Consider the following 13292-nt stretch of genomic DNA (forward strand, 5'->3'; position numbering starts at 1 on the left):
GCGGCTGCCCTTGAAACCCTTGGAGGAAGAGTTCAAGGTGACAAGAACAAGAGAGGTGATGCAATATAGGGAATCCAGTGACCCAAAGGTGGCCCAGGCAAGGATCATTGTGAAGACCGGGAGAAAGTGGAGTGTGGAAGAGGCCATGCAGCAGGCTGAATCCTAGCTATGCCATAATGTCCTGGTGGGAGTGGTGATCCGAGGAAGAGATGGCCTGGGAAGCTTCCCAGTGCCCAGGTACGACACAGCTAAAAGGAGGGAGAAGTCCAAGTTCAACCAGGAGGAAGTGAGAGCGGCCATGGATGAAGACATCTCCAGCAAAGCAGTGTGCATGAAGCAGCAGGGAGCTTGGATCAGGTGGCAGTCAGCCATAGAAAGGAGAGTGACAGGGACTGATCTCTGGTGAGCAGAGCCACACCGAATCAAGTTCCCTGTCCAGGCAATATATGACATCTCGCTCAGCCCATCCGACCTGCACAGCTGGGGGAAGGTTAATGCCTCCAGACTCTCTGTTGTGTCCCAGGAAAGGAACCTTGGAGTACACCTTAGGCTGCTGCCCAAAAGAGATGTGACCAGGTATTGAAGATCCTCATGGAAGCAATCTTCTTGAAAATTAGTAACAGCAAACCAGCCCAACCCTGCCATCGAACCATCAGCTTTGTGAGAGCAGGAGAGCAACCAGAAGCTAGAGTAAGGCAACCCTGAGCGATTCTGGCACCCGCTTACAAATGGCAGTTCATGACTGCCCTGAAGAAACAACTGAAGTTCCCACAGCACATCATCAAGACCACCTTGAGACCAGATGGTCTCAGAGGCAGCGTGAAGCAACAAGTTTTATGCCTCGTTCCTAACTTCTAAAAGAGCTGAGCACCTGAATCTGAACAACTTTTATTCAATTTGAATTGTTGCATTTAAATTGGGAAATGTGTTACGTATGTATGATGAGCTTATAAGGAGTATCTGCAAAGCTTAAAGTCTGGAAATATATATGGTACTGAATGCCTTCAAAATTACATTTCAAAGCTAGGTCACAGGAAGAAACAAAGACATTAATTGGAGAAGAATATTTTTGTAACATAACTTTCAAAGATAATAAAAATCTGGAATAAACTGCCAGGAATGAGAGTAGTAGCAAAGGCTTATAGTCATTGATATCTTAAATAAACGGCAGGAGGAGAAGATGGCGGCGCAACACAGCTTGCAGCGGCCACTTCGGTGGTGATGTCTGTTATCTGTCGAGTAGGATGCCATGCACAATCCTGATTTGATGGAGACGGACGTGAGAGCATGGAGGAACATCTAGCGAAAATTCTGAAATGCCTGCTTCGCTGCTGCTGCTACTGTGTGGTCCAGAATCTCCGAAGGAGAAGGCCCCGAGTCCTCAGCTTTGCTTGCTGCTCGGTGGCTGGGGCGAGGTCAAAGCGCTCGGCAGAGGATGGTGCTCAGAGAGGCTGTGTCGGAGGGGCTGGTCAGAGGCTCGACGTTTTCGGACGGACCCAGAGTCCGCTGCGGTCGGGTGCTTCCAATGGTGCTACATCAGCAAGTTGGTGGCGCTTGGAGGTTCCTGGCAGGGAGAGTTTCTCACTTCTGCTGCCAGCGTGAGATGATGAGGATATCGGGACTTTGAGACTTTTTTTTTACTGTGCCCATGGTCTGCTCTTTATCAAATTATGGTATTGTTTTGCCTTGTAACTATATGTTATAATTATGTGGTTTTATCAGTTTTAGTCTTGGTTTGTCCTGTGTTTTCTTGTGATATCATTCTGGAGGAACATTGTATGATTTTTTAATGGATGCATTTCTAAATGACAATAAACGAGGACTGAGTGTTCTCATAATCTAATAATATGACTGGATGCCTTGGTGGACAAGTTCAAATACTGCAGAGATGAACCTTTCTCAATTCTGTAGTGTTCTAGTATACAAGTTAGAAAATTTGCAGCTAAAAGTGAAAGTAGTTTCAGTCATTTATACATTGTTGACAAAGCATTCAAAAAATTATTTCATGCTCTCCTAAAAGATGCAACAGGAGACTTATTTAGCCACTTGCACTGAATCAGAAAAGGAACCAGAGCTACTGAGTGAGGTGATCAAGTTTGCACAACTAAAAAAAACAGGTTTCTCAAATTCATAGTTTTGTGACTCAAGAGTATGCAACCTCACATTCATATTTCAAGGGTTCTTCCTCCAACTACTGAGATATTAGGATGTACATCTCACTAGCTCCCATTTTACCATCATGATATAAAATAGCCTACACTAAGCAACATGAGAAAATGCAGTTCATAGAGGAATAGTAGTCAGTTTTTCCAATGTATGAAGGCAGGTAACTCTCAAAATCTGTTTCAAATCTGATAATATAGAGTAGAATAAAGCACTTTATGGTCATGCACTCTTTTGCTTGCATGCAGTAGAGCAAGTCTCTTTCCAAATTCAAGGCAGTTGAGAATAGGAAAACCCTAAATTCTAAATTTTTACAGTGAATCCTTTGTTAAAGGGTATTATTCCTGAAAAGAACTGAAATGTCTTGCATCAACAAGTTATGCCAAACCTTACTTAATTATTTCTAGTACCTGGCGGAGGGGATCAGATTCAAAATTCCATTGAGCACATAATTAAATTCGGCATGATTCTGTGCCACAAGGGCAACCAGTGCCTCACAGCTGGCTGTACGAACCACCACATTGTCACAGCAGCACTTCTCCCACAACAAGTTCAATGCAGGAGTCTGCAAGAGAAAAAATAACCATTTACAATAGTCAATTAAAATGCCTGGCTTATTGCTGCAGCATACCACATCAGAAAAGGAAAAATACAAATTGAGAGCAACCACAATGTTAAATCAATTCTGATCATTTAAACTATGAGTTTATAACTTCCTGAAAATTAAAAACATTAATAAGATTATAAATTTTCAGATAAATTCTAATGATGTGGTCATATCATTTTCAAATTTTTAACCGTGTTTTATTATTTTACAGCAGTGGTCCCCAACCACCGGGCCGCAAAGCATGTGCTACCGGGCCGTGAGGAAACGGTATGACTCAGCTGCACCTTTCCTCATTCCCTGTCATGCACTGTTGAACTTGAACATGGGGTTGCCAACTGTCCTGTATTTGCCAGGACATCCCGTATATTGGGCTAAGTTGGTTTGTCCCATACGGGACCGCCCTTGTCCCGTATTTCCCTCACTAAGGTACAGCATTCCTATGAAACCTTTCATGCCAAAGTGGCGTGAAGCAAAGAAGCAATTACCATTAATCTATATGGGAAAAATTTTTTGAGCATTCCTGACTCAAAAAATAACCTAGCAAATCATACCAAATAACACATAAAACCAAAAATAACACTAATATATAGTAAAAGCAGGAATATGATATGATAAGCACACAGCATATATAAAGTAGAAATAATGTATGTACAGTATAGTTGGGAAGATTAAGCCAAAACCAATTTGTGGAAAAAAAATTGGCACGTACGCCCATGCGCACATCACACATGTGCACGCAGGTGCCCACGCAAGGCTTCATGGTCATGGTAGTTTTTTTGGGGTAAAGTGTCCCGGGATTTGACTGCTAATTTTGTCCCTTATTTGGTAGAGAGAAAATTTGCAACCCTAACTGTAAAAGACATGTTGAGGTGAGTTTAACGCTACAAAATCAAAAAGGGTGATGAATACAGGACTGAAGATGTTATATTGAATGCATGTAGTTTACGGAATAAGCGTTTGCTTTCATGGAGCTCCCATTCCTAGGGATCTGCCTCCTCCTTCATGGATGAGAACCTTACGATTTTGTAAAGACAACATGGGAACCAATTCACTTTCTTATTAAATACTATTTAATAAATAACTGTTTAATACCAACACTTGTTCCCAGTTAGTTTTAATAACATTTTCTACCTATCAGCTGTGGTTCAACTTTAATTCACGAGAAAGGGGATGCATTTATAGTGCTATGACATTCATTATACACCAAGGATAAAGAAAATATCACAGGTCTTTGAAAAGTTTGGCAAGTAACTGAATGTTGCCAGCAGAGGCAGCAAAAGGACAGATTCTAAGGTCCAGTCTCATTCATTCATTCCAACACTCCACTGTGCTCACAAAAATACACCACTGAATGTGATTTCAAATATTCTGCTACACTGTATTACTTTCAGTGTGTGTGTGTGTGTACCATATTGCCTACTCAAACACTAAAAATTTATTAAGATCCTCCAATAGGAGTAAAAACCCAAACATTAAAAGTCTTTACAATCATCACATTGCTGACAAGCACACAAAAGATGCTTTCTAAATGCACAAAACAGATACCAGATGCTAAAAACATCTAATTACACCAAAATAATACTAAAACGTCAGCATGGTTTCTTCAAAGTAATAAATGAAGTCAGACTTTCTGAAAAATATCAAACATTACTACGAATGTTAAAAACTGCTGAGCAAATTTAACAATGACATGAAGTACAAACCTGATCTGAAGAATACTTTATCAGAGATGATGACCCTTTTTCTTTTAAAATGGCAGCAACCAGATGTCCTACAGCCTGTGCAAACAGAGACATTAAATTATATTGATTATCTACATACAAATCTAAAATTGTCATAAGATGAGGAAGTTAACCTAAGATGAGAGATTGAGTCACTGGAATACATAAAGATGAGAGATGGGACCTTATAGAAACATACACAGTTATGAAAGGGTTAGTAATGGACATAGCCTCAAGATTCAGGGAAATAGATTTAATATGGTAATGAGATGATAATACATAAGAGCAGAATTAAGCAATTCAGCCCATCGAGGTTTCTCCACCAGTCAATCATGGCTGATTCATTATCCCCCTCAACCCTATTCTTTTGCCTTCTCCCTGGAACCTTTGATGCCCTGACCAATCAAGAACCTATCAATCTCTGCTTTAAATATGCCGAATGATTTGGCCACCAGAGTTTGCACAATGAAGTCTACAGATTCACTACTGACTGGCAAAAGAAATTCCACCTCATCTCTGTTATAAGTGGATGTCCGTCTATTCTAAGGGCTGTACCCTCTGGTCCTAGACTCACCCACTATAGAAAATATCCTCTGCACGTCTACTCTATGTAGCCCTTTTAACATTCGTTACTCCAAGTGCGATCTAGTCAATGCCTTATAAAGCCTCAACATTACAACTATGCTTTTATGTTCTAGTCCTGTTGAAATGAATATTAACATTGCATTTGGCTTCCTTACCACCAACTCAACCTGCAAGTTAATCTTAAGAAAATCCTGCACGAGGTCACCCAAGTACACTTGCACCTCTGATTTTTGGATTATGTCGCCGTATAGAAAATAAGACTGTGCCTTTATTCCTTCTACCAAAATGCATGACCATACACTTCCATACACTATATTCCATCTGCCACTTTGTTCCCTATTCTCCTGATTTGTCAAAGTCTTTCTGCAGACTCACTGCTTCCTCAACACCACCTGCCCCTCCACTCACCTTTGTATAATCTGGAAAATTGGCCACAAAGCCATCTATTCTGTCATTCAAATCATTTACAAACCTGAAAAGAAGCGGTGTGAACAATGATCCCTGCAGAACACCGCTAGTCACCAGCAGCCAACCAGAAAAAGCCCCCTTTATTCCCACTCATTGCATCTTGCCAGTCAGCCAATCTTCCATCCATACTAGTATCTTCCCTGTAATACCTCCAAAGGCTTTCTGAAAATCCAAATAAACAACATCCACTAACTCTCTTTTGTCTACTCTGCTTGTTATTTCCTCAAGTTGCAACAGATTTGCCGGGCGAGATTTCTCTGACATATGGCTAGTATCTTCCACAGTGAAGACTGACACACGTACGAAGTTCATTTACCATTTTATCCCCCATTATTACCTCTCCAGCATCATTTTCCAGTGCTCTGATATACACTCTCAGCTCTCTAACTCGTTATGTTGTATATCTGAAAAAACTTCTGGTATCCCCTTTTATATTATTGGGTATCTTACCTTCATATTTCATCTTTTCTCTCCTTATTGCTTTTCAGTTGTCTTCGTAGATTTTTAAAAGCCTTCCAATCCTCTAACTTCCTACTAGTTTTTGCTTTATTATATGCCTTCCCTTTTCCTTTTATGCTGTCTTTGACTTCCCTTGTCAGTCACGGTTACATCATCCTCCCTTAAGAATACTTTTTGTCTTTGAAATTTATCTATCCTGCACCTTCCGAATTGCTCCCAGAAACTCCAGCCATTGCTGTTCTGCAGTCATCCCAGCTAGTGTCTCCTTCCAATCAACTTTGGCCAGCTCCTCTCTCATGCCTCTGTAATTCCCTTTGTTGTTGTTGTTGTGCCATTGATTCGTCATTGACTCATGGCAACCCTACAGATAGCTGCCCTAAATGAAATCTACAAACATCATCTCTTATCATCACCTTATTTTTACAAATCTACCTGCAAATTGAAATTCCCCCATTACTATCATAACATTGCCCTTTTTATGTCTTTTCTATTTACCATTGTACTTTGTACCTCACACCCTGGCTGCTGTTCAAAGGTCTATATTTAACTCTCATCGTGGTTATTTTACCCTTACTGTTTCTTAACTCTACCTTCAAGGACTTTACATCTCCCGATCCTATGTCACCCCGTTCTAAGGATTTGATTTCATGTTTTGCCAACAGAGCCACGCAACCCCCTCTGCCTACCTGCCTGTCCTTTTTATAGTTATGCTCCCAACTATGAACTTCTTTCAGCCATGACTCCTCGATACCCACGTCACATTTACCAATCCCTAACTGCACTACAAGATCATCTACCTTATTCCGTATACTACATGCATTCAAGTATAACATCTTCAGCCCTGTATTCACCACCCTTTTTGATTTTGTTCCCCTGTAACACTTCATCTCATCCTAATGACTTCAATTCTGCCCTACCATTTGCCTATCCTTCTTTACCAATCCACCACACAGTGCACCTACTTGTATACAAACTGACCCATTCTCAGTCCTATCACTCCAGTTGCCAGCTCCCTGCCAAATTAGTTTACACCCTTCTCAACAGCTCTAGCAAACTTGTCTGCAAGGATATTGGGACCCCTCAGGATCAAGAGTAACCCATCCTTTTTGTACAAGTCATACCTTTTTCAGAAAGGATCCCAATGATCCCTAAATCTGGCCCCCTGCACCAATTCCACAGCCACATATTCATCTGCCAAATCATTTTTTTCTTACCTTCACTGGTGCATGCCACAGGCAGCAATCCAGAGATTACTACCATGGAAGACCTGCTTTTCAGCTTTCTACCTAACCTCCCTATATTCGCTATTCGCTCTTCGGGACCTCCTCCTTTTTCCTACCTATATAGTTGGTACTATACCACCCACGACTTCCAGCTGTTCACCCTCCCCCTTTTATAATGCTGTGGACCCAATCTGAAACATCCCTGACCTTGACACCTGGAAAGCAATATATTATCCAGGTGTCTATTTCACATCCACAGAACCTCCTGTCTGTTCCTTTAACTACGGAATTCCCTATCACTACTGCACTCATCTTCTCTCCCCCTCCCCTTCTGAGCCAGAGCTAGACTCAGTGCCATTGACCTGACCGCTTTGGCTTTCCTCTGCTAGGTCATTCACCACCCCCCACCCAAACAGGACACAAAGTGGTACACCTGTTGTCAAAGGGAACGGCTACAGGGCTACTCTGTGGTGGCTGCCAACCCCCTTTACCCCAACAGCCACCAAGTTACCTGCATCTTGCAACCCAGGTATGACTATCTCCCTCTATGCCCTGTTGGTCAACCCCTCAGCCTCCTGAATAAACTGTAGTTTATCCAGTTCCAGCACCAAATCTTTATCATGACCTGACAGAAGCTTTCACTGGATACACTTTTTGCAGGTGTAGTCGTGAGGGTCACTGGAGGTCTCCCTGTCTTCCCATGTCCCACAAGAGAAGCATTCCACTATCGTGCCTGGTATCCCCACGGCTCACCTCTATGAGCCAGTGCCTGAGCTCCCCACTCTAACACTGGCCGCTCCTCTTAATCCTCACTTCTTTTTATTGGACAAGAGCAACTGTTCTTCCCAGAGAAAAGTGAATCTGTGGAATTCATAGCGAAGTGCAGCAGTGTAGAGCAGCATGCAACACCTCTACTTCCTTAGGAATTTGCAAAGATTAGGCATGACATCTAAAAATTTGACAAACTTCTGTAGATGTGTGGTGGAGAGTATATTGACTGGCTACATCAGAGCCTGGCATGGACGCGCAAATTCTTTTGAACAGAAAATCCTCCAAAAAATTAGTGGATAGGGCTCAGTCAATCATGGGTAAAGCCTTCCCCACCATTAAACATATCTACACGAAATGTTGTCGCAGGAAAGCAGCAGCCATGATCCCCACCATCCAGGCCATGCTTTCCTCTTGCTGCTGCCATCAGGAAGAAAGCACAGGAGCCTCGGGACTCGCACCACCAGTTTCAGGAACAGTTATTACTCCTCAACCATCCGACTCTTGAATGAAAGGGGATAACTTCACTCACCCCATCACTGAAATGCTCCCACAAGCTATGGACTCACTTTCAAGGACTCTTCCTCTCATGTTCTCAATATTTATTTCTTATTTTATTATTATTAGTTATTTTTTCTCAGCTCAAGCTGCCAAAACCTGAGGTACAGGTATAGCCAAGCATGCTCATTTGTTAATTGCTAGGAACTTCCAGACTATTTTAGTGGTGTAGCTTTCTGAAGATTTACATAGGTATTACTGTGTAGCCCTAACTGTTTAATGCTATTGTGTAGTGATTTCGGGATGATACCAGTTGTAGATATTAATACCGAGACAATGTATGCCCTGTTCATGTTCCAAAGTCTTTCTATTATTATTACTTTTTGTATTTGCAAAGTTTGTTGACTTTTACGAACTAGTTGAATGCCTAAGTTGGTGCGGTCCTTCACTGATCTTATTATTCTATTATGGATTTATTGAATATGCCCACAAGAAAGTGAATCTCAGGGTCGTATACAGTGACATATATGCACTTTGAATAGAGGCCACCTCTAAATATATTTAAGACATAATTAGATAGATTTTTGCACAGTTGGGAAGTTAAGGGCTTTGGTAAAAAGGCAGGTTTGGCAGAGTTGAGTACAATTGAATGATGGAGTAGGCTCAACCGGCCAAATGGCCTACACCTGCTTCTATTTCTTATGTTAACATAATTTTCAAAAATTATGAAATATCATACCTGTGACTGGATTACTGAATTTTGAAATTCAAATCTCCTCTTCAGATCCTCTGACATTGTTGCTAGGAATTCTTCATGCAATTCTCAAGTAGTGTCTGTAAAATAACAAGCAAAACTGTAAGACTGGAATCCAAAGAGGATGATATTCTAGTAGCTTGAAAATTGTAAGTCATTAAAACTAACAATCAAACCAATTGTTGAATGGCCAATTGACCTTTTTAAATGAACATCCTGCAAGTTTCTATTTTTCAAAATCATCAATATTCCTGTTCAAGTCAAACTCAAAGTCATATTTATTATCATGTGCACAAGCATATGTATGTACAGGTGCAATGAAAAGCTTGCAGCAACATCACAAACACATAGCATCACTTTATTAGCATTCACAAGAAAAATGAACTACAAATCAATTACATACAGCTTTTTTTAAAATAAGAAAACACAATTAGAACAAAATTTCCACTTTAGAGCCAAGTGGTCAAAGTGTTCATAGCATTGCTAAACTGTACTGAATAGGATTTTGCCAATAGTTTTAAGAACCATTAACCATTGCATATGCTGATAAATCTGTTTTAAAATGTATGTGGAGTATTTCTTTTCCCACTTTTCTTTTGTGTTTGACATTAAGACATTTATCTAGATCTTTTGAATTTTGGAATTGAACCTGAAAGCAGCTGAACTTAGGATGCCGGGTCAAATACAGAGATCATAAGATCTTCATAATCTTTAGGCTGCTGGATTATATTGAGATGCAGGTCTTAGGTTTTTTTGGTCCAACAGGGAGGGCATTCTTCTACGAGCTTCAGAGCATTGTCTTCTTCATTCCCGCAGCATGAAACCAACAAAAGGATGATAATGTGAATGAATTAGTGCCCCAATTAGTTATATAAAAAAAATAAAAACCAGCAAGCTGAATTTGGAAATGCTGGATTATATCAATTTAACTATTTGGTTGATTTTCCCACCTTTTATAAAACTTGATTCTAATGTATAAATCAACCAGGTACAGGAAACTAATAAAGGTTTACACGGTGACGGGAACCTTGACAACAGCTGAATAGCAGACATTTTAGAGTTAATGTCGAAGATCAGAGATCTGTGGAAATTAGGAAGCATGCAATTTCATTGATACTTGTGTGACTGGTTGTGATGCTGTTGACATTGAAGATAACGGTTCTGAAGCACATAAGACATAAAAACACAAGGAAATAGGAACAGAAATAGGCCACCTGTCCTTTCAAGCGTGCTTGCCTTTCAGTATAATGGCTGAACTACTCTCAGCCTCCTCTCTGCCAGACACCCACAGTCCTCAATATCTGATCTTTGAAAATTTCATCTACCTCCATAGCCTGTGGGCTAGACTTTATCTTTTGTGATACTCCTTTAAGTAAACATTAAATAAATCACTGCTGTCAGTACTTCTGTGTAAAGAATAACACTGAAGTTATGATACCAACAGATTCAAATTAAAAATGCAGCACATAGTTGCACTGTCATCTCCTTTCAAGCAGAGAAATGCATAACATTTGCAACAAATCATGTTTAGACTGGAAATGATTGGGGGGAAATGATTCATTTTTAAATAGCACCAATTACTCATTCATAAAGAGAAATGTATATTCAATAATTAAAAAGAGGGCTTAAAAAGAGGATCTTCATAGCAGTCATAGAGTCCATTCTCACGTACGGATGTGAGACGTGGACACTCAACAAGACTAAGCGAAAGTCTCTAGATGGTTGCTATACACGAATGCTCCGGATGGCTCTTGACGTGAGTTGGCAACAGCACATGACGAACGTCAAGTTTTGTGACGACCTACCAATGCTCACCACTAAAATCGAGGCGAGAAGACTACACCTAGCAGGGCACTGTCTTCGCCACCTCAAGCTACCTGCCAGCTAGTCATCACATGGGAGCCCAAGCATGGGAGGATGAACCCTGGGCACCCTCCGAAGACTGTGGTCAACACGCTCCTCGAAGACAGCGGCGCGACTAATGTAGATGAACTGAACACACTGATGAGGGAGAGGGAGAAGTGGAGAGTCCGTCATCATGCCTGACGCCGGCCCCCTAGGCCTGAGTCAATGTAGTAGTATATTCAATAAATCAACATAATTCCCTGTCAATGATCAGAATCAAAGTAGCTTCTAAACATGTTTCCTACAATCCCAACAAACATTTACCTCATTACTCCAGCTTCACTGGGAATCAAAGCAACTGCTCATTTTCTGGTCTCTCAGACACAATTAGCAGCAAGCTCATCTCAAGGAACAACAATGCTGCAAATAGTATTAATAATAATAATGCGGCTGCCTGGGGATCACCAGGGTATGTCTGGAGCAAGCAATGGGCACGACAGTAAGTGAACCACTACTGGTGCACTGCTGAATAGGCAGGCAGGCAACAAGAAACCCGAAAGAAATACTGCCAGCACTCAAAGTAGCCCACCAACACCACGGGCTGCAATTCCTGCAGGTGTTTCTCAGAGCAGCAGTCCACTTACAACCGAAACCACTCAAGCAGTTAAGAGAAGACATGCATGAAATGGTCATTAGAAGTAAACATATTCAGAATTTGTGTATATTACCAAGTAAGGGAACTTGAAACTGATATGACAGCATACAGGGACAAACTTCATTAATAGTTTTTAGCACAATAATCAAGTAAATGCACAACGAATAGCAAGATCAACGTAGAGTGATAGTAAAAAATAACGATCTCTATAGACATGTTAAACCAAATAAAAAATGAAGTTGCACAAGAGCGAGAATGAAACCAACACAAGGACCATAACAATGCTAAACAAAAAAAACAATGATAATGCAACCTCCCCAAAGCGCTGATACAAACAGAATTACTTCAAAAACTGACACAACCTGACGGTAACAGCAACAACACAAATGTAGAGCTTCCACAGAATGCCAATGATGAAGCTCAGTTTACAGATAAAATCATAGCATTTAACAACACACTAACAGAATATATGGGCACTGACCCAGCAAAAGACCCCTACACAGCAAAACAAAACATGTTATCAAAATTTGCTAAAATTGTTAATACTCGGCAATATTATAGTACCACAATATTTAGAAAAACTTGAAACATTTGAACAACTACACACAATAACAAACTGTGCAACATTAACAGCAGTGCAGTGCAATGATTGCAAAATAGAGGCAAAAACTGAGTAATGAACTGAGAACATCAACAAAGCAGAAGAAATTAAGAAACAAAAGTGAAACATTAAGAACAGAAATAAATATCAACAAGGAAGTGTTGAACACCTGGCTCAGAGTTGAAGACCTCTACCCAGAAAGAGGGCTTCCTTGCAGCAATACAAAACAAGCTGATTAACACAAAAAGATATCAAAAATGCATAACAAAAGACCAACAAATTCAAGACGATAAATACAGAAAAATGCCAAACAATATCAGAAACTATTTAACATATTACAGGATCCTGTAGCAGTTTAACACAATCTGATTACTTACACAGGCAAATCAGTCACCAAAATCTTGCTTTAAAATACAAACTCTTAAAAGACACCACATCTTCCTATAATTAAAAGTCTGATCCAGTTTTAGAGTCTGAGTCCTACAAATTATATTTTGACCATTATTAGATTGGACAATCCATAATAACCATCCAAATATATTACAGAATAAACAACTTACTTGATATAGCCATTCCAAACACACATAACATACAGAATTCAATAAGTGAAAAACACCAGAAATATGCTGAGTTAAAAGAAATTTTAAAAGCTTTGGAATATGAACAGGATGTACATTGTCTCAATAGTAATATTTACAACTGGTGTTATCCCAAAGTCACTACACAATAACATTAAACAATCATGCCTACACAGCAACATTTACGTAAATCTTCAGGAAGCCACAATACTAAACACCGCTAGAATAGTCCTCAAGTTCCAAGCAATTGAGAAATGAGTGTTTCATTGTGCCTGTACCTCAGGTCTTATCAGCTTGAGCTAAGAAAAAATAAAATACAATAATAATAACGTACTTATAGAGCATTTTTTATTCAAATAATATAGCT

General features: G+C 40.1%; 1 protein-coding gene across 5 annotated transcripts in view; it reads right to left on the reverse strand.

The window, feature by feature from the left end:
• The window catches only part of focad (focadhesin), a 255026-nt gene that overhangs the window by 209803 nt on the left and 31931 nt on the right, over window positions 1-13292 (reverse strand). For all 5 annotated transcript variants that reach the window (XM_063069010.1, XM_063069012.1, XM_063069008.1 and 2 more), the window contains 3 exons: window positions 9232-9326; window positions 4474-4548; window positions 2574-2728 (listed from right to left, as the gene is read on the reverse strand). In XM_063069010.1, coding sequence (XP_062925080.1) covers window positions 2574-2728; window positions 4474-4548; window positions 9232-9288 — 287 coding nt within the window. In that variant the 5' untranslated portion in view covers window positions 9289-9326. The remainder of the gene's footprint in view (window positions 1-2573; window positions 2729-4473; window positions 4549-9231; window positions 9327-13292) is intronic.

Source organism: Mobula hypostoma, chromosome 16, assembly GCF_963921235.1.
Source record: "Mobula hypostoma chromosome 16, sMobHyp1.1, whole genome shotgun sequence".
In the NCBI taxonomy this organism is placed as follows: Eukaryota; Metazoa; Chordata; class Chondrichthyes; order Myliobatiformes; family Myliobatidae; genus Mobula; species Mobula hypostoma.